Source organism: Pecten maximus, chromosome 6 (assembly GCF_902652985.1).
Source record: "Pecten maximus chromosome 6, xPecMax1.1, whole genome shotgun sequence".
Classification (NCBI taxonomy): Eukaryota; Metazoa; Mollusca; class Bivalvia; order Pectinida; family Pectinidae; genus Pecten; species Pecten maximus.
Window position 1 is genome coordinate 10,556,332 of NC_047020.1, and position 23,664 is coordinate 10,579,995.

The 23,664-nt window shown below is 40.1% G+C and overlaps 1 protein-coding gene across 1 annotated transcript; it reads right to left on the reverse strand.

Annotated features, from left to right (window-relative positions):
- Positions 1-714: 714 nt before the first annotated feature.
- On the reverse strand, positions 715-23,114 carry LOC117328935 (alpha-protein kinase 1-like). The gene is made up of 2 exons (XM_033886565.1): positions 22,210-23,114; positions 715-7,615 (listed from the first exon to the last, which is right to left on the reverse strand). Exons 1-2 carry the CDS (start codon positions 22,471-22,473, stop codon positions 5,060-5,062), a joined length of 2,820 nt encoding a protein of 939 aa, XP_033742456.1. The 5' UTR covers positions 22,474-23,114; the 3' UTR covers positions 715-5,059.
- Between the last annotated feature and the right edge of the window lie 550 nt (positions 23,115-23,664).

The following is a 23,664-nucleotide window of genomic DNA, read 5'->3' on the forward strand; positions in this document are numbered from 1 at the left end:
AGGTTCCACTATTAAATCATTTCGGTTCAACATGGGTTAAGTGTGAGTGACGAATAAATTGTTTTATTCTTTGTCTGAAAATAATTTTGAGCAAGACTGCTTTCGTGGAGACACACCCGAATGTTAATTATGTACTTGCGCAGATGACTGGTGCGAGTATTCCCTCAGTGTCTGGTATGGTAGCTTTACTTTATAGTACAGTACCATCTACCCAGGAAGCGGTTTACTTAGTACAGTATCATCTACCCATCAGTATAATCACACAGTATTATCTTATTGTGTATTGGTTTCCTATTCCAACAGTTTGATGCATTGTCCTGTATTAAAAATATATATCACTCAGCAAGACATTTATCTACCGCTAAGAGCTTTAGAGCGAAATAAAATGCGATACGTAAGACAATCTATTTGGCGTTGCTCTCAGTGAATACATCACAGGAATATACGGAGACTTTCTGCTGCAAGCGGCTTTCATGTTGCTGCTGTTTATCCATTTAATATTAAGCGCTGAAGTTAACATGCTTGTTAATTCTTAATCGGACAGTACGTTGTACGCGTTTGTTGTTATCCTAACCGATATTTGTTTAGAGGTGACGTTCTATAGTAAACACTCCAGAGGTAAATGGTACCAGTCATAAGAAATGAGCTCGAAGTTCCATTTAGCTGTATCCTCGCATTTATGTAGGAGAGGCAAATGACAACAGCAAAAACAAATAACTTCAAATTCATTTTTAATAGAAACTTTTCTCATCAAATTTTAATAGCAACATCAGTATTATAATACAATAGTTAACAACAGAAAGTTCGTCTTGTTCAGTTAATTCTGGCAAAAATATAAAATGAAATAATAACAAACTTTAAATTAAGTAGTTCAATTCTGTGAAAATGGTAGCAAGTATAACAATATTCATCATATATGTATATATGTCTTAATGGTGATGGGTCATTAACATTCAATATACTGATCGGAGACACTCTATCTCCTTGTCGAACACCACACGACTGACAAAGAGTTAGCTCCCCTTATTAGAGTTATCTCCCGTTATTCACAAGATATGTCGCCATTCCCTTGTATCACACGGTGGTCCCTCGATTGTTCGGACACTTTCTCAAGAAAAATAACGAGTTAGTAATTGTAATTCAAAGGCTACTAAGTACCAATGAAATTAGATACCTATATCACTATTTATATTGACTTCAAATCTGAAATAGTTATATAATATAAATATGGATTTAGAAAGCCGAAGTTTGTGGGAGATGGCGACATACAAGATGATTGTAGCAGTACTTTGCTGCAATGGTTAACCACGAATGTAGTTGTGAACAGTCCATCTCCTCAATATTATAAGATACCGCCATATTATAAAATATCGGGTTCATCTCCACGTCAGTATGAAGGAGAGACAGTGGGAGTTGAGGACAACTTTGAATGTTCAGGGGAAAAGGTTACTTTCATATCGGCGATACTATTTGGTCCCATGGTATGAAGTAATAAGAGGAAATGACGTCATTTTCATTTTCAAATAGTGAATGATGAACAAATCAATAATGAAATAAGATAAAATCTTAAATAACACAAGAAACAATCTTATTTTGAATAGTTAAAACCTTTGAGACTTTCAATGAAGGTGTTTTAAAAAAGTAGATAACTCTGACAATAAGTGATGATTTTTCTTCTGTCATGGTAAAAAGGGGCTTTCAGTAAAACAATCCCTTAACAACTTAATTATCGTTTCATCGATGAATTAAAATGATAATACTCAAATTAAATAAAAACTCACAGAAATCATTAAATATGAAATGAAGACAAGAGTAAAAGAGAAAAGAAACACCGGCCAGGTAAGACAATATCTACCTGAGAATAAAGTACTGATATCCATTGCATATATTTATACATTTGTATCTATATATACATTTGTATACATACATTTGTATTTATACATACATATGTATCTATATATACATTTGTATCTATATATACATTTGTATTTATACATACATTTGTATCTATATATACATTTGTATTTATACATACATATGTATCTATATATACATTTGTATCTATATATACATTTGTATTTATTATACATTTGTATTCATACATCTGTAATATGATTAAACAAAAGTTTGGACATTTATTTAGATCAACAATTGGTTGTAGTCATTGTCTAAGAATACCCCAGTTAGGAATTTTACCAGACACCTTTCCATGACGATCAGCTCACACAAAGTATATATACAGCATTACAAGGTCTGTGTGAAATGAAAACAAACTTAAACGAATATACAAACTTGAAATAAAATATAGGTAGCATATATTAAATATAAGTAATACTGTCAGCCCGAGGTTTACGTGTCATGGAGACGTCGGAACAGCTATGTTCTGTAGTTTTTACTAGGTAAGATCTATTTCTGCAGTTGACCGAGTTGAGATTCTGCTTTGATTTCTGAATGACATTTACAAAAGACAACACAACGTAAATGTGTCTGCAAATTACTTTGCAGAAAAAAAAATAAACAAAAAATCGGACCTTCCGAAACTAAAAATGTTTTCGGTAAAGGGTGTTAACAAATGAAGCGATCTAGAATGACACCTCCCCCCTAATAATGATTAATTTGTTAAAAATCAACATCAAATTGGTAAGAATTTAAAATGAAGTCAGGAGATACAGCTTAATTAAAATATCACATCAAATCTAAATCAATGAACCGTGTCATCATTTGATTTAAAACCAATCACATCAAGATATACAAACTCAAAAAGTAGTTACCGATGGAATCGAGTCTTGACTTTGATTGTGCCCGTTTAACAGTGAAGATGCGAGGTCTCCATGCGCTAGACTCATTTACATAAACCTTCTAGCACTTCTTAATCAACAGAACAAAAGGTAACAAAACTGGAACCAATTCATGACCCAATTACGATAAGGTAATACCTCATTAAAGAAGTGGCTGTGGCGAATGATAATTTAACACCCCATCCCCAATTACCAGTGGAGCAGGACATTAACCTAATTATATAACTGACCAGTCTATGTCTGATCACGTGAATTCATTACACCGCCAACGCATCTTCATTTTGCATGTTTTCTCGTTGGCTACAATGCTACTTCCGGTTAAATTATAAACCACTTCCGCCGAAACCAATGTGATCATTGAAACATGATTGTTAGATTGTCATGATTACACACGCGTTTGTTTACTACATCACACGCATGGTCGTCACAGGAAAGACGTTTAACCCAGACACGCTTCTGTACTCGGTGACTGTATAAAATATATATAATCAAACGAAATACGAGAATACGACTGAAACATAAAAAAATAAAAGAGCTACATTTTAAAGTTGTCTAGAGATGAAACGTCACCACGCCTGTAGTCGGAAATCACTTGACTTGAGACGGGGCGAGAGGCTCCGTTGTTTGTGTGTATATCCCTACATCGAAGAACACCTCGAAGCTGAGTAATAATTCACTGTTGTCACGGAAGACCCCCGACGTGCTCAGCCAGGCGTGAAGGTTTGACGATCGTAGTGGTACGATCACCGTCACAGCCCCTTAATACATAAATAAGGATAGCCTGTCTCCCGGCGGCCACAACCCACGTCTTCGGACCCAAATGTATGGTTAACTTTCATCACAGCCAACAAAATACATATTTAAAGATTGTCAGATAAAGTTACATAGCCTCAACATTGAACAGCATTCCATACAAGCTGCCATACCTTTTGGGCAACATACCATATTTTGTTTTCAAACATAATCAATTAAATAAAATGCACACACATAACTGAAGTTGAGCTTGCAAATTGAAAAGAAATGGGTGTATTCTATATTTAGAATGGAGCATGGTATTGATACCTTCATGATGTTTGAAATTTGAAAGAAAAGAGACAATTTCAAGACGGAGAAAATCATAATGTTAAAGGAATCTGAAAAGATAGTGTTTTATGAAGAAAATACTTAGAATGTAAATACAGAGTAGGAAATGTTGAGCGAGAGTAAACGTGAAGGTTTAACGATAAAGAGTGAAAATGATACTGGTATAAAGAGTTAAATGTACCTGAAAATATCATGTGATGAAAAACTAAATTAACATAATCACTACCATGACTCAGAGTTCGTAGCTATTGAGCCACGTGTTTGGAAATGAATACTATACTAGAACAAACGTTCTCATCCCAACACTGTATTACACGGGGCTACAGAACTAGGCGGGGAATAGTCTTATAAAACTATTACATGGGGCTACAGACCTAGGCGGGGAATAGTCTTATAAAACTATTACCGGGGCCATATACCTTGGCTGGCAATAGTTGTGTAAAACTATTACACGGGGCTACAAACCTAGACGTGGAATAGTCTTATAAAACTATTAAACGGGGCTACAGACCTGGGCGGGGAATAGTCTTATAAAACTATTACACGGGGCTACAGACCTAGGCGTGGAATAGTCTTATAAAACTATTAAACGGGGCTACAGACCTAGGCGGGGAAATAATCTTATAAAACTATTACACGGGGCTACAGGCCTAGGCGTGGAATAGTCTTATAAAACTATTACACGGGGCTACAGACCTAGGCGGGGAATAGTCTTATAAAACTATGTACAATGAGGGTGATCTGGAGGATATTAAACATACCATGTACAATTCTTATTAAAAATAATTTTACGAGATCTCGACATACAGTTACTATTCAGTACATCGCAGCATTCATATCGAGTGCGGATATGGAGTATGCTTCGCCCAAGATACTTTTGTGCGCTATTGCGACACTCAAGTCACACTAAAAAATACACTATAACCTTGAAATGACTTGTTCCACATAAATGTCTAAACATCTCCCGTCGAGGTAGTTAGCTGTCGCATGTAATCAATCGAATACACATTCAGCATAAAATTTACGCCATATTGTAACCATCCACGTGTAAGCTGGGTTCCCGCGTACGTCCGGGAAAACGTGTATTCGATGACAACAAAACATCACACGTTTGCCCTGATTTAACATATCTCAAATTACGTAAATGATATTCTAGCAGCACAAACTCCAATAAATGTTCACTTTGCGCCGAGAATTTCGTCCAGCCAATTGGCGTCATTATTGCCATCTGAACTCTGTACCGTTATCCCATCGATAAAGTCAGAGTTACCAGTTTGTGCACTATCTAATAAATTTATAAAATCCTCCTGGTGGCCGTGCGTACCGCTAGGTGTCGCGTTATAACCAGTAGCATTAGCGTCCATAGATGGCGCCATTGTTCCGGAAGCGCCAGGAATAGGCCCTCGAATGTTCATCCGTTGAGAAATTTGCATATTCTGTTGTTGCATCATCATCTGCTGTGTATTACCTTGCATCATCGCAGCCTGCTGAGACTGCATCGCACTCATTTGCATCGGCCGCGTTTGCCTCTGCATTTGCATCCCGGCGACTGAGTTCATTGTACCGCACTGATTTGAATAAGAGCCGTATTGCATCATACCTGCGGCAGACATCTGAGGTCGACTCATTGAGCCCGGTCCACCCTGGTGGGGTGGTGCCGCGTACCGTGGTCCTTGGGGACCGGGTACCATTTGTCGCGGCCATTCGTGCTGAGAGCGAGGCTGAGAAATATTGAGACCATCTGGACCTACGTTCACGTTCGGCGGTCTCTGATTTCGCATTATTGCACTGGTATACGTCGTTCCTCCAGGTCGCTGTTGTCGCGTCTCCTGAGCACTGATCTGCGTTCCCGGGTATGACTGTTGACGCTGAACAGGCGGTTGACCGGTGTACGGCGCAGACGCGCCCGGCACCGGACTCGCACTAACAGGGCCAGGCATTCCCACCGCCGGACCGGCAGAGTTCATTCTCTGTAATGTTGACATTTGTGCACCTTGCATCATTCCATTATGCATTTGAACCGAACTACTTTCACTTTTGATTTGTCCATACCCTGCAGCTTGCATACTCTCGGATTTGATTTGTCCATACCCTGCTGTTTGCATGGTATTCGTTTGGTTCACCATATTTTGCATTGTCTGTAGTGGATTTGAGCCTACACCGTTTGGCGTATATCCCTCGGGCGCACTTTGATTCGACTGTTGCATCTTGTACTCCGGCGGGGGCCGGCTCATATATTGCTGCATCTGAGCAGCTTGTTGTCGGTCCATCATCGTTTGCTGTTGTTGAGTATGTTGTTGTTGCTGTTGTGAGCGTTGTTGTTGAGCATGTTGCTGTTGAGGATGGGTAGGTTGTGAAGAGTGTGGCTGTGGTTGCTGTTGTTGATTGGGGTGTTGAGACTGTGATGTGTGTTGTTGCTGCTGCTGTTGTTGTTGTTGTTGCTGCTGCTGCTGCTGCTTTCTCATTTTTTCAACCATTTCCATGTTCATTTGTTCGTTCATGTACTGTGACTGATTTGGCGTTATGTTGCCACCAGGCATAGAGAATGACTGGTGTTGTGACATTGCGATCTGGTGCGGCTGTCGCATCTGTAGTTGTTGTGTTTGGGACATTTGCATGCGATGAGGTCCGTCCGAGACCTGCATGTGTTGTGTTTGTGTAATTTCCATTTGTGTGCCCTGATCAAAATGTGCCTGCACCTGATTCTGCAGTTGTTGTAGTGATGAAGGTGTTGGGGGTTGTGATGATCCCTGTGGTGTGGAGAAATGTGAAAGGGGTTTCGTTCCCCCATACGTCAAACTCATATCAGTCTTACCCTGACCGTACGGTACCTGTCCACGAATATTGTTCATGCCGTGTTGCTGGCCTATATAACCAGCCTGCTGTGACAGGAAATGCTGTTGGTGATTCATATTTGGCGGGTAGCCATTTTGGCGGTAATTGGTGTTGGTCTGCGGAAACGTGTCGTCCATTGTTTTCATGCCGTAAACGTCTTGTTGCAGACTCTGGTGCTGGGCCGCCATTTGTTTGAGAGTCTCGGCAGCAGGCCCAGTCTCACTTAGGGGTGACCGAAAGTTTTGTGGCATTGGAGGAGTTCTTACTGGATTCAAGTTTTGATTAGTGTCATACCCGGCAGGGGTCGCGTCAGGATAGGGTCCAGAGCCTTTTTGTAGCACCGGAGAAGTGCTAGTCATGTTAAACATTTTGTCCTGGCTATCATTACTGTCTTCTTGTAACACTTTGGAATAAATTTGATCAAACTTTTTCAATTCCTCGATCAATTCGTCACTAATCTCACTATCACCGTTATCGATTGTGTTCAGAATGTCATCTAACTCGGCTTGGTTAAGAATATCCGACGAATTATGACTGGAGTCCGACTGATTGGAACCGCCACATTGGATATCCTCGCCGCCCGGTTCTTGTTTACACTCGAAGCTCGTGCTAGTTTCAACGTTCGTTGATGATTGAGCTGTACCCTGCTCGGGAGGAGCGCCGGACGAATAGTGTGTTTTGACTGTGGTGCTAACGTTCACATTTGTTTGGATTTTTTGGTCTGGGTGTGAATTTCCACTGATCTGCTGGACGATATGTACAGAGACGTCTAAGCCCTGCGATCCCGCGTTTACGGTCTTTTTTGTTGTTGTTGTATCGCTGTCGTCGAAGTCGAAGGCGCTCGTGTCCAGGGGAGGGTTCTCTGTCTGGCTGCTGTCGATCTTCTTTTTCAGACGTTGCTGCAAGAGGAAATGTAAACCGGTTAGTAACACAATATCATCAAAAGAAATGACCATTATACAATTAATTACAACGTTTGTAAACTGGATCAGTGGTCATAAAACGCCTCCCCACTTTTGACTGCACATGTAATTCAACTGGTCAGACTTATAGGAACGTACAGAGCAGGTTAAAATCAAATAATACCAAAATAGCTTAAGCACTATCAAATTTATAAATAAGATTTTGGGCAAAGTATTTCTGATGCAAGCCGCGCATATTCGTTAGCAAACAGTGAAACTGATCCGTAACCTCAAATATCTCCCTATGTCACTCGACATATCATACAAAATTATGATAGAAAAAAAAGTTCTAAAACTCGTAACTAGTTTTAATAAACTTAACCAAGCTCACGAAAAGTATATTTTAAATTTAGAAAAAAAAAACTCATATAACAGTTTTCTTATAAAATATAAAAAAAAACTAATAGCTCGACTCGGATAAAAAAAAAAGGTCAACATAAGTCACTTTAAAACAATAAAATGGTTAATATAAAAATTTGTACAAACTGAATTAAAATGTAGTATACTTCAACTATAGATTACAGAATTTTTCATTATAATTTCGCTAGGCCTAATTTGGCAAAACAAACTTTAAACAATAAAATATAAACATAAACGGGATATGCTGATGAAATTGTGATAAACACGTGCACATGGCCATGTTTGTATTGTTTGCATGTGCGATGTTCATGATAATACACAAACAAAAACCCCAGGCACTAATTCTTATTGGTTGGTGATACCCAGTTTGTTTGGGGTGTTCCCGGAAATGTAATGAATGAATTTAAGAACACTTTCCAGCATATATAAATAATTCTTCTCCGAAATATTATTGATTATCATAAATAAACAGAAAACTCGTTTGTACAGTATTCTATATATCTGTATATATTAGATTCGTGACCGACAACATCCAACACGAAAATCGTATACTCGAGACATATAAAGTATATGATAGTGATTAGCATATATCAGGAAAAAACGTAAGCTGAATGTGTTATCTACATTTCCACGTTTGTTTATGTTTTTACAGATTTCAACTTGATCGGTATTAATATGTACTAGAGAGAGGGCCGATCCTCTCCGTCAACACCCTCACTGGCCGCAGCTGCTCAGCGGCGAGACTCTCGCAGATGGTCCGAATATACACAGACATGTTTATTCAACAAATGCATGCCGCGGGTACACGTGCATTGCGGGAAGCTTTAAGTAACATATATCGTACGTACGATGTTAAACATTGCTCAACATTTCAAAATCTGAAATAAACAATTTATAACGTCAATAAAGAAATATCAGTTACGATATCTAATGATGGGGGTAATTAAATAGCGTGAGTAAATAATGTATATAAGTATAAGACAAGACCTAATTTGAATACTAGACCAAATTGCTGATTTTCGAAAAAATTATATTGGTACACACGGTGTATATTTAATCTTTTAGTTTTAGGTTTAATTTCCCATCAGTCAAATCTAATCGCTAGAGCGATGACATGAAAATTATATTGAAGATTTTCTTAAAAGGCAGAAAGTAGCCTTGGTGTTGTACTTGACAATAATGCATTGACCACCAAAGTTTTTACTGTGAATGTTGGTCAAGATACCGGCCACAGACGAGTTTATCGTCGGACATAGTCTCCAAATCAAAATCTTTAGAAAATTCTACAACACACAATATCATGAATTTTGTTGTCGCAAGGCGCTGAGAAACTCCTCCGAGTAAAGGTCTCGAAAGGCCTCATTAGGAAATATCGTGTCAAATAATTCATAAGAATTCAAATTTGCTGTCGTCAGATCATATATTATAAGTGGCCCTTGTAAGAACCATGTTAATGGGAGACTTATTTACCGATGAATTTTAATTACGATTAGCCATGTACACGTATGCAAATACGGTATATGATGAGACTGACAAGTGAGGTTCTCGGATGTAAAGACAGTTGTCAGACGAGATTTGCTAAGGGACAAGGCTTTAGTAAATGTATTAGGGGTTTTGAATTTAAAAATAAAATCTGACAAGGTCAACATTTTTCTTGAACTTGGGACTATAGGGCGGAGGTTCTGGGTTTTGTTATAGTTATGAAAATACCAAATCATCGGAAAGCTTTCATTTCGGTTGTACCTACATTTGTAGTTCCATAACGCCTGAAAATAACATTTTTTACATATATATAGGTCACCGCTTGGGAAACAACATACTCTTTATCACGGTCCCGACTGGTTGTACCGTTAATTCTTAATTACTATCAATTTGAGTCAATTGACACGACTTTATAAAGGTTACAGTCGCATTTCACGTGCGACGATCCTGCACATATTAGCATGCTCCACTTAAAGAGACTACTGTGTATCCGAGTCAATTACAGCACAGCACATCAAGCCATCTGGGAAATGCCCTGATCACAAAGTCCAACTAATACAGATTGCTATTGATCAAGTTTTCAACGTTAGATCAATTTGGACGAAGCAAGGACGCAGTATGTGGAATGGGGTCATTTAATGTTGATCATCAATATTGTATAACTACAAACGCCAAATGTTTATACGGACCTATACTGACAACAATATCAATACTTCTGTGTGTTGAAGAAAATACAGAGGGATTGAATTACTACAAGCGTGTGGATGATATCGACATACATATGCATTCTAGTTCAGGCGAGTTAGAGCAATGCTTGGCCGGTACAGACAGCACGTCGTGGTACAGTGAGGTCGGTATACACAGCAAAGAACTCGTGGTACAGTGTAGTAGGTATACACAGGATGTCGTGGTACAGTGTGGTCAGTATACACAGAATGTCCCGGTACATTGTGGCCAGTATACACAGGATGTCGCGGTACAGTGTGGTCAGTATACACAGAATGCCCCGGTACATTGTGGCCAGTATACACAGGATGTCGCGGTACGGTGTGGCCAGTATACACAGGATGTCGCGGTACAGTGTGGTCAGTATACACAGGATGTCTCGGTACAGTGTGGTCAGTATACACAGGGTGTCCCGGTACAGTGTGGTCAGTATACACAGGATGTCCCGGTACAGTGTGGTCAGTATACACAGGATGTCCCGGTACAGTGTGGCCAGTATACACAGGTTGTCGCGGTACGGTGTGGCAAGTATACACAGGATGTCGCGGTACAGTGTGGCCAGTATACACAGGATGTCGCGGTACAGTGTGGTCAGTATACACATGATATCGCGGTACGGTGTGGCCAGTATACACAGAATGTCCCGGTACAGTGTGGCCAGTATACACAGGATGTCGCGGTACAGTGTGGCCAGTATACACAGGATTTCCCGGTACAGTGTGGTCAGTATACACAGGATGTCCCGGTACAGTGTGGCCAGTATACACAGGATGTCCCGGTACAATGTGGCCAGTATACACAGGATGTCGCGGTACAGTGTGGCCAGTATACACAGGATGTCGCGGTACAGTGTGGCCAGTATACACAGGATTTCCCGGTACAGTGTGGTCAGTATACACAGGATGTCCCGGTACAGTGTGGCCAGTATACACAGGATGTCCCGGTACAATGTGGCCAGTATACACAGGATGTCGCGGTACAGTGTGGCCAGTATACACAGGATGTCGCGGTACAGTGTGGCCAGTATACACAGAATGTCCCGGTACAGTGTGGCCAGTATACACAGGATGTCCCGGTACAGTGTAGCCAGTATACACAGGATGTCGCGGTACAGTGTGGCCAGTATACACAGGATGTCCCGGTACAGTGTGGCCAGTATACACAGGATGTCCCGGTACAGTGTGGCCAGTATACACAGAACAATGGATGGGAGACACTGTATGATGGGTGGGAGACACTGTATGATGGATGGGAGACACTGTATGATGGATGGGAGACACTGTATGATGGGTGGGAGACACTGTATGATGGATGGGAGACACTGTACGATGGATGGGAGACACTGTATGATGGGTGGGAGACACGGTACGATGGATGGGAGACACTGTATGATGGATGGGAGACACTGTACGATGGATGGGAGACACTGTATGATGGATGGGAGACACTACGATGGATGGGAGACACTGTACGATGGATGGGAGACACTGTACGATGGGTGGGAGACACTGTATGATGGATGGGAGACACTGTACGATGGATGGGAGACACTGTACGATGGGTGGGAGACACTGTATGATGGATGGGAGACACTGTATGATGGATGGGAGACAATGTACGATGGATGGGAGACACTACGATGGATGGGAAACACTGTACGATGGATGGGAGACAATGTACGATGGGTGGGAGACACTGTATGATGGATGGGAGACAATGTACGATGGGTGGGAGACACTGTATGATGGATGGGAGACACTGTATGATGGATGGGAGACACTGTATGATGGATGGGAGACAATGTACGATGGGTGGGAGACACTGTACGATGGATGGGAGACACTGTATGATGGATGGGAGACACTGTACGATGGATGGGAGACACTGTACGATGGGTGGGAGACACTGTACGATGGATGGGAGACACTGTACGATGGATGGGAGACACTACGATGGATGGGAAACACTGTACGATGGATGGGAGACACGGTACGATTGGTGGGAGACACGGTACGGTGGATGGGAGACACTGTACGATGGATGGGAGACACTGTACGATGGGTCGGAGACACGGTACGATGGGTGGGAGACACGGTACGATGGATGGGAGACACTGTATGATGGATGGGAGACACTGTACGATGGATGGGAGACACTATGATGGGTGGGAGACACTGTACGATGGGTGGGAGACACTGTACGATGGATGGGAGACACTGTACGATGGGTGGGAGACACTGTATGATGGATGGGAGACACTGTATGATGGATGGGAGACACTATGATGGATGGGAGACACTATGATGGATGGGAGACACGGTACGATGGATGGGGGACACGGTACGATGGGTTGGAGACACTGTACGATGGATGGGAGACACTATGATGGGTGGGAGACACTGAACGATGGATGGGAGACACTGTACGATGGATCGGAGACACTGCATGATGGATGGGAGACACTGTATGATGGATGGGAGACACTGTATGATGGGTGGGAGACACTGTACGATGGATCGGAGACCCTGTATGATGGGTGGGAGACACTGTATGATGGATGGGAGACATGGTACGATGGATGGGAGACACGGTACGATGGGTGGGAGACACTGTATGATGGATGGGAGACATGGTACGATGGATGGGAGACACTGTATGATGGATGGGAGACATGGTACGATGGATGGGAGACACTGCATGATGGATGGGAGACACTGTATGATGGATGGGAGACACGGTACGATGGGTGGGAGACACTGTATGATGGATGGGAGACATGGTACGATGGATGGGAGACACGGTACGATGGGTGGGAGACACTGTATGATGGATGGGAGACATGGTACGATGGGTGGGAGACACTGTATGATGGATGGGAGACATGGTACGATGGATGGGAGACACTATCCGATGGATTGGCCAGTCTGACACAAGGTATAATAATATTAATCGCCCACCTTATCACTTCATCGGACAATTTCTGCTCCAAAATCGGTTCCAGACCCCCTTGCCGAGGGGCCATCTTTGCGAGAATTGTAACTAAGAATTTCATCAGAACACCACATACACAAAACTTACAAAGTTTATTCCAGTTAAAGTAGGTATCTCTAAAGTACATTATGTCCCTTCAGCTCTTAGTACAGCCGAATTAATTTGTGGCATTTATGTAGAGTTCTTTGAAGCTAAATCTATTCGAGAAGAAAAGAAAATTTAAAACATGACTTGAAAGAACGTCTTTCAAATATAGATAACGTTCACATTTCCGGTTCGCTGCAGCATGAACGGGTTAATTCGTCAACAAGCGCCATCAATTATGCACCTGTTGCTGTCAAACAAGCGTAATAACATATTGATTTGGGTGTGTATAAGTCTTGTATATCCAGAACATACGCCATATGTTATGTTTATGACGGTAGGCGCAAGGTACGTCACGGTACGTGTAAATGTATGGAAAAATTAGCATTATGGTTATAGAAGACTAACTTGGTGCGTGAAGGTGACCCATGAGTTGCAGAACTAAGTTTTAATAAATGTCATCGTAAACTATTCTTAACTTAAATATATTGAAAACCTACCTATTGACTAGATACTATTCATTTGTACATGACTTCCGGTATAAAAACAGCCCAAGTATCGGTATAACTGTTGAAAAGATTATATTTAATCAATTTGTATCTTAATTCCGGTATAAAAACAGCCCAAGTATCGGTATAACTGTTGAAAAGATTATATAATCAATTAATTTGTATCTTAATTCCGGTATAAAAACAGCTCACGTGTCCGTATAACTGTTGACAACATTAGATTAATCAATATTTGAATTCCGGTATAAAAACAGCATATATAGTCATGTGTCCGTATAGCTGTTGAATAGATTGAATTAATTTGTACAGTATTTGAATTCCGGTATAAAACAATCCACGTTTCCGTGTAACTGTTGAATATATCAAATTCATTTGTATTTGAATTCCGGTATAGAACAGCCAAAGTGTCCGTGTAACTGTTGACAAGAATAAATTCATTTATATTTGAATTCCGGTATAAAAACACCCCACGTGTCCGTGTAACTGTTGAATAGAATACATTTATTTATATTTGAATTCCGGTATAAAAACACCCCATGTGTCCGTGTAACTGTTGACAAGAATAAATTCACTTTGAATCCCAGGATAAAAACAGTCCACGTGTCCGTGTAACTGTTGACAACATTAGATTCATCAATATTTGAATTCCGGTGGTATAAAACAGCCCACGTGTCCGTATAAATGCTGAATAGAATATATTTATTTATATTTGAATTCCGGTATAAAACAGCCCACGTGTCCATATAACTGTTGAATATATTAAATTCATTTGTATTTGAATTCCGGTATAAAAACAGCCTATGTGTCCGTATAGCTGTTGAATAGATTGAATTAATTTGTACAGTATTTTAATTCCGGTATAAAACAGCCCACGTTTCCGTATAACTGTTAAATAGATTAAATTTATTTGTATTTTAATTCCGGTATAAAAACACCCCACGTGTCCGTGTAACTGTTGACAAGAATAAATTCATTTATATTTGAATTCCGGTATAAAAATAATCCACGTGTCGGTATCCATTTTTAATGTTGTATTATGTCTTATTAGAATTAAAATACACTTTTCATTTACTTCTTATTTCTAAATAACAAATTACAAATGCTAGAACAAATAAGTTTAACATGTGCTTTAGGGGTTAACAATACACAGTACAAGGGCAGTCTACCATGAATTCTACATGACTGAGTTTAATCGGTTATCTAACAATTGGAACGCATTTCAGTTTTATTACAAAAATCAATGGAAAGTGCGTCGTTCAGTCGTCGGAGTGTGTGTAAGAATGACAGTGTTTTAATAGCACACGTGTATTGTATGTGTAGGTAAATATATTACGTAAATAAATAAAACACAAAGTATGTGTAGGTGTATTATGGCACACACATGCCAAACACGTGTGTAACACGAATAAAGAATCACATAATGCAACGGAAACATTTCTACATTATGTATCTGACAAAACTATGTTATCGGTCCTATATTGCGTCTTTTCTACCGAAGGCGATATGCTTCACTTCGCCCGCACTACTTCCGGGAATGACTCCCCCTCCCAAACCTGGTGGTGGTATAGTATACAGTCATTGCTAGTTATCATGTATTCAGTTTTTCACCCCTTGTGGTCTTGGTGCAAAAACCACCTGATGCGCTACAGATTATATTTGAACGCTTTTGGAAAGGAATGGGTTTTAACAAAGACAGCGAGCGCAGACAACTAGGCTATCTATCTTAAAGTACACTGTGTTTTCTGATCACTCGGCGGGGTGCTGTGTTGGCGTTTTAAAATGTTTATAAATGACATCAAATATCCCTCCGGTCGAAATAACTATTTTTAATCATGTTTAATAATTATACGGATAAAGGTGAACGAATGTCCTAAATGGATGGAAGGGACCAGACGAACTCACGCGTGTACCTCGGTATAAACCTCTACAATAGGCGACAAATATCGTTTATACGAGTTGTTTAAACTGTCGCGATCATCTTCCACAACCAATTCGTGTCAGAAGAAAATGCTATGTTACACGGTATCAACCCCATGTAAATAGTGTCTTAACAAAAGAACGGGAAGCACGTGGAGCATTCCAGTGAGGTCCCGTCACCTCTCGGACACCGCCCCGCACACGTGATAGCGGCGGCAATGACCGCTCTCGAGACAGTCAACAGCCTTAACGACTACAGGAAAATTAATATATAGATATATACAACAATTGAATTGTTTTTGAGCAAACGAAGTTATTGTCAGCAAATAAATTCCTGATAAAAACGTGGCTAGTAGGAATCGTTAAATATTTCATTGCACGAAAAGGGGCGATGATAATCCGGGATATATAATAATGTATCCAAAGGGCGATAGTAATCCGGGATATGTTTATACTACGTCCTAAAGGGCGATAGTAATCCAGGATACGTTTACTACGTCCTAAGGGCGATATTAATCCGGGATATATTTATACTACGTCCTAAAGGGCGATAGTAATCCAGGATACGTTTACTACGTCCTAAAGGGCGATGGTAATCCGGGATATGTTTACTACGTCCTAAAGGGCGATAGTACTCCGGGATATGTTTATACTACGTCCTAAAGGGCGATAGTAATCCGGGATATGTTTATACTACGTCCTACAGGGCGATGGTAATCCGGGATATGTTTATACTACGTCCTAAAGGGCGATGGTAATCCGGGATATGTTTATACTATGTCCTAAAGGGCGATGGTAATCCGGGATATGTTTATACTATGTCCTAAAGGGCGATGGTAATCCGGGATATGTTTATACTATGTCCTAAAGGGCGATGGTAATCCGGGATATGTTTATACTATATCCTAAAGGGCGATAGTAATCCGGGATATGTTTATACTATGTCCTAAAGGGCGATGGTAATCCGGGATATGTTTATACTATGTCCTAAAGGGCGATAGTAATCCGTAATCCGGGATATGTTTACGACGTCCTAAAGGGCGACGGTAATCCGGGATATATTTATACTATGTCATAAAAGGGCGATAGTAATCCGGGATAAGTTTATACTACGTCCTAAAGGGCGATGGTAATCCGGGATATATTTATACTTTGTCCTAAAGGGCGATAGTAATCCGGGATATGTTTATACTTTGTCCTAAAGGGCGATGGTAATCCGGGATATGTTTATACTTTGTCCTAAAGGGCGATAGTAATCCGGGATATGTTTATACTTTGTCCTAAAGGGCGATAGTAATCCGGGATATGTTTATACTACGTCCTAAAGGGCGATAGTAATCTGGGATATGTTTATATTATGTCCTAAAGTGCGATAGTAATCCGGGATATGTTTATACTTTGTCCTAAAGGGCGATGGTAATCCGGGATATGTTTATACTATGTCCTAAAGGGCGATAGTAATCCGGGATATGTTTATACTTTGTCCTAAAGGGCGATAGTATTCCGGGATATATTTATACTTTGTCCTAAAGGGCGATAGTAATCCGGGATATGTTTATACTTTGTCCTAAAGGGCGATGGTAATCCGGGATATATTTATACTACGTCCTAAAGGGCGATGGTAATCCGGGATATATTTATACTTTGTCCTAAAGGGCGATAGTAATCCGGGATATGTTTATACTTTGTCCTAAAGGGTGATAGTAATCCGGGATATGTTTATACTTTGTCCTAAAGGGCGATAGTAATCTGGGATATGTTATACTACGTCCTAAAGGGCGATGGTAATCCGGGATATATTTATACTACGTCCTAAAGGGCGATGGTAATCCGGGATATGTTATACTGCGTCCTAAAGGGCGATAGTAATCCGGGATATGTTTATACTTTGTCCTAAAGGGCGATAGTAATCCGGGATATGTTTATACTATGTCCTAAAGGCTGATAGTAATCCGGGATATGTTTATACTTTGTCCTAAAGGGCGATGGTAATCCGGGATATATTTATACTACGTCCTAAAGGATGATAATAATCCGGGATATGTTTATACTATGTCCTAAAGGATGATAATAATCCGGGATATGTTTATACTTTGTCCTAAAGGGCGATGGTAATCCGGGATATGTTTATACTACGTCCTAAAGGGCGATAGTAATCCGGGATATATACTATTATGTCCTAAAGGGCGATAGTATTCCGTGATATGTTTCATATATTTGATGGGTGCTTTCTTTACACGAGACGATCGCATGTATTCGCTTGTCCAAATCACCAAGACCTCATTAAATCACAAATAAGAATTCACTCTCTGGCCTATTGTCGGACTTTACTGGGGTACTAGGCTAATGTCCAGATTGAAGAGGATTTTTCTTTAAATTTTCAGTCGATTATGAATATTTTGAAGGCTAATCGAAATAATTAATTTTATAAATCGCGTCGACGACCAAAACGGTTGACGGTACTGTAAGTAAAATGTTTCGTCGATGGCATGTCTCTAGTTAACGGCACTATCAAGGCTAAGTAGTGCTATTATCGTTATCATGAAATATTTATGCAAATCTTCCTCTGCACGAGGATTCAATATAAATCCATTTTTAAAGAAAAGTACAGTTGTTTGAGCTTTCAAATAATTTGAGTAACTGAAAACAAAACCATGCATGGTTTCCTTTTACGAACGCAGTGCTGTACGTACATAACTCCTTAAGTACGTGGCTGTGTATTTCGTATGAATCTGACCTTGAATGTACATTGTATTGTTATATCGATGAGATGTTAATGCTCAAGATAAATTAATAAGTTGATTTCACCTTTTGTGCGAACGCCATTACCCTATACGTACAAGCTATCGCGGTGTCAGACAAGAACGACTGGGGACATTCACGGTTGTCATTGCTATTTATATATAGACTTAGATTATCACATCTAATTCCTTAAATAGTACTCACGTAAGCTATATCGATTAGGATAAAAGACTGACCAAGAATCCTAATACACTACGAGGTCCCCAGGCCAGTGATGCCGAGAGGCCCTTTAATAGATTTTGTACCGCGCGAGTTCCCCAGAGACGGACAGAATCGTACAGCTTCTTCCTACTACATACTTGTTATAGTATACACTCAGTATATCGAGACAAGTACTTGTAAATGTGGCTTTCTTGATAGAATTATTGCTAGTCTGTTTATTAAATCTTGATAGAATTATTGCTAGTCTGTTTATTAAAGATTTGTTCTTGTTTTATGACTGTTAAGACGGATCTGACAAGAAATGAATTTATTTATATACATGCATGCTGTTTCTTTTTAATTGGTCGACCCTAGATTGTAAAACAAACAAACCCAATATGTATTTTATGCAATTATGCAGCTTACTTAACCTTAGTGTGTTTTGATAATCGTTTTATAATGTTATCAAACATATATACACCGACTGTATAACTATAAGCCAGGGACATGGATAGTCCGCTCGCCTTTCACTTCCAGTCAAGATTCCCCGGTTGGACATTGAAATGGAACTACTTAGATCTGCTTACAATGGGGCTTCGACTTTGTCTTCCATCTCAAGTATATGCTCTCTTCAATACTGGCTAACAAGAATGATACACGAATCTTAACTTTTTATATATAATCTACCCCTGAACGGTTACCCATACCTCATAGTGTATCATGGTAAAAGATGCAGATATTGCTGGATATATAGGCGATCTGGTGCCGAAAATATCGGGAGTTAGAGGCCCGGTCACATGGCGCTTCCTTCACCATTTATGCTACTATATACTAATTAATTTGGTTAATAGACATAGTACATATATATACCTAGTCACATAGTTCCAACTGGTTTAGAAGAAGTACAGAACATAGTATTCTAGTAATCTACCACATCATTAATAATTTCCTGTTACATAAAATGTTTTCACAATCTGTTTCTTTTAATTTAATGTTATTGTCATATTACCGTTTCAACTGTTTCCCAAAAGCCCTAAACGAGGGCTGTGTACTGTACTTAACGTTCCAATATAACAGGGACAAACCATTCTAAAAACATCCGTCAAATATACCCATCAAATATAGGTCTTGGTTTGGTGTGCAGGTCATACGTCTGTCACATTACGCCAATATTACTGAACTTTGTATAACCATATCTTAGTTTAATATGTATTCATGGGGTGTTATGAACAATTTGTCCTTCAAATGTTCCATATATTGGTTTAATGGAATATTTTTAGGAGTACCTAACCGGTAGCTATTTCGTACAAAGGATTGTCTGTTGAACAAGTTCAGGATATGCACTACCATAGTAGGGACTAGTTTTAGAGGATGGACAGACTAGAGACAAACATATACACATACCACACTACATACTAAAATATTCTATAATTACCTCGATAGTGTAACCATTCAAACCTAGGACATGGGCCATCGCTTGCGTTACATATGCCGTGTGTGACTTCCAAATCGTTAGAGTTTAGAACAATATTTTACAATACAAAGTCGCTGACCGCCTTATATGTAGGCCTATGGCCCGAGGTATAGTGGTGGGAAGGTAGGCTAACAACTAGCCCTTCCTTGTCATCTGGAGAACTTATTCTGGGGTCACACAGTTCAGGAAGTCGTCTCAATTTATATACACGTATAAAACAACGTTATTTTCCAATACCATTCAACTTGAAAACATCTTATAATTATAAAATATGATACGAGTTGTGTTTTCCGTTTACAAAGTTTAAATGGAATTTTGGATTTTTGGTGGTAGGTTTCAGGGATTAGGTAATATAAACACTATGACATTAGCCACTCAATTCTCTTGGTCTATATCTTAGCATTATGTACTACTGGTCGGTAGAATCGGTCACCTATTGATTAGCCAAATTGCAAATCATAATTAACACCGGAACCATTCGGTGTCAATTTACGTCAGGAGTCTGGTCTTATAGATTTTCAAACGGATATACATCGACATGGGGAGATTTAATAATATCAGTGAATTCGAAAGTAGCAAAACACTTGCACTACACGCTGAACACGACCACCTGTCCTCCTCCAGAGGGGATAGTCTGCCTCAAATCTGGAGTATCCGATTCCCGAACTCGCTTACAGAGAACGCGGTCAAGATAACTGTCAGTTTCGGCCGTTCTACAGATTGGATTTGAATAGATACCGGCGTCGTAAAAATGGTTTAAAATCCTGAACTCGGGCGTTCAACACTGTTGTTCGTTCGGATGTTTATATTGTTAAAATGTCCCATCGACGTAAATAGATGGATAAAATAATCCACTACGCTCCGTGCGAGTAACTTGGTACATTGAGCTAAAGACATAAATACACGATTTAGATAAATTAAACTCGTTATCTGAACATCCCAATGGCTTACATTGTATAAACACTGGACAACTCAAAACCAAACTTAACGGGTCCATGTTAATCACGTCCGTTGACGTTTAATGTTACACTTCGCGTAGTGTAATTAATTCTAGTTATTAAAGCACAAATTTCTTTATAATTTTTTTTTTAACTTTTGATTTCTAAAGTCCTTGTTATTTATTCAAACTAGAATGAATAGGTATTAACACACGTAAAATGTCATGGTTTTGTCTGGGAATCCTGTAGTATCGCGAGGGTTCCTTTTAGTCAGACATCTCGGTTCGGTCTGGTAATATCGGAAGTGTCAATCTTGTTATCCCCTTCTACCCTCATTCAAGTAAGTACTTTAACATTGTACGTCATTACGTATGTACGGAACTAAACAATAGTGGGCGATACGTCTCTGTTTGACAAGTGTATAACCTAGGAAAACTTAGGATTTCTTTCCTGAAGTTTTCAAGTTTCACAAAATTCGAAAATTCCTTTTTAATTTTTATAAGTTTACTACTTCACGGAAACCATTGAAAACCTGGTGTTGAATCATCAAATTTCAACACAGTTTCTGTAAGCGACTTTGGATTGTGAAGTGTACCCACACACGTACCAACACAAGTGTGACGGTAGGTTACGAATCACTTCCTATTTATAAGTGTGTGTATATACGAGGGATTTACGACAAACTATACACAACTTCCCACGCTTACAATAACAAAACCTTTTCAGGGTAGCGCCTACATATCCGAAAGTAAACAAAGGTCGAATTTATGACAGCGTGATTTTACTTATTTATATGACTAATGAATGTCAGTAGGTAAGAAATGGCATATATAACCACTGGCAGATTACAATATATACAGCTTAAGGTCAACGGGTACACACCTTGATTGAATGGTCAGTTAATCAGAGGAGGTCAAAAACACCTTTTTGAATGGACACTGGGGGAATAGTGGTGATTTCTGTATCACAAAGCTTGCACATTGACAGGTAGCCAGTATCACATCGCGTTAGGCAGAGTGTGGGAAAATATCCAGGCCAACCGATCACAGGGGTACGTTCAGGGGTCCCGCGATACAGTAAAATGATTTTTATGAATGGGTTGCTTACCGTTACTACGAGGTTACGGGGGTCAGTCCCGTGTCCGGTGTTGGACTCCTTGTTCGCCTTGGACTGTTTGGAGACTTTCTTAGCCCTGCTCTCCAGCCATCTTTGATGTAGTAGAACCGTGTCTTGGCGTTGTTGTTCGTACAAACCGTTTATTGTGTTTTCGAATCTCCTCAATGACCCGTTTTGATGGCGGCGATAAAATTCGTATCTCCTTCGCAGACGATCAAAAACTTCCCGCCTTTTAGGGGATGACAAATCCCCCATGCTATCCACCGCCTGCACTGTGAGGTTTTTATGAGACGATGCTGGTCCCGTTGAGATATATGTATATAGAATCCCCCGATCACAACTTAGGGTAAAACCAGTAACACATAGTACTACTCCGCAAACAGCGCCCCTGTCAAACCTACTCCGGACTTCACATTGACAGTGCCTCCAACTCGACTGTCACTACCCCACACACTATATCTGCACCATTGTCTCTGTTCCTTGGGTTCAGTATTTGCTAATCAGCTGACAGCGTCACTCGATTTGCTAAAGTCTAGTACACACAGTTCGGTATGGCCGTCCTACCACCGAGAGTCGGCCACTCTGCCTATCGCTACAGCTAGCATACAACGGCACGCTTTCCAATTTTCGGGCTAATCCATTCATCGATACGGGGGTTTCAGGAAGTAGAGGAAGGCAGTCGGCAATAAACTACCGTCTGCCGGGTCATAGTATGAAACGGAATACACCTCATGCGAGGCGAAAGGTGAACTGCACCACTGTGTATTGAAGCTGACTTTTGTAGAAGATTTAGTTAGAATTTACCAACACTTTCAGACCGACTCGGACAATGTTTACACCGTATCTGTCATTGCCACGCCGATGAGCCGAGCCTGTCCGCTGTGTTACTATATCGGTATGTCGATTTACCTGTACACAGTATACACGATGAAGACACCGACTCGGAGTTCCTGCCTCGCTTCAATGATTTTTACTGCACTCGACAGTTTACTGTAAATGTTCGAGTAGAGATTGAATGAGGGCCTATTGTTACCAGCTCGAACGTCATGGGATAGCGGACCACTAGACAGGAAACAGCAACACACGTATATAGCTGTGGTCGTGATAGCGTCATTTTAGGCCAGAGTTACAAGTCTAGCGCCGACCCACAGTCGATCATATGATATACCACGGACTTAGATATACACACATCTATCTACACCACGGTCTCTGATACACAGATTTATTTTCGTGAATCTAAAGTTGTGATATTATTTTGGGGTTATGTATATATCACCTCCCTTCAATAAAGAAAGGAATCGATCAAATCTTTTTTGCGCGTGCGACCATTCTATATTTGGTAGACTCGATGGCGTTTTTATTTATTGGACATGGAATGTTTGGAATACCAAAGTTTAGTTTCCCTAATTATTTATTTGACATGATATAGACTCATAAAATAAATTT

Excerpts from the sequence above, each read along its gene's own strand:
- LOC117328935 (XM_033886565.1), bottom strand. The coding sequence starts at position 22,473 with ATGGGGGATTTGTCATCCCCTAAAAGGCGGGAAGTTTTTGATCGTCTG. Across the intron at positions 7,616-22,209 it reads CCCGTAACCTCGTAGTAACG|CAACGTCTGAAAAAGAAGAT; the intron begins GTAAGCAACCCA and ends TTCCTCTTGCAG.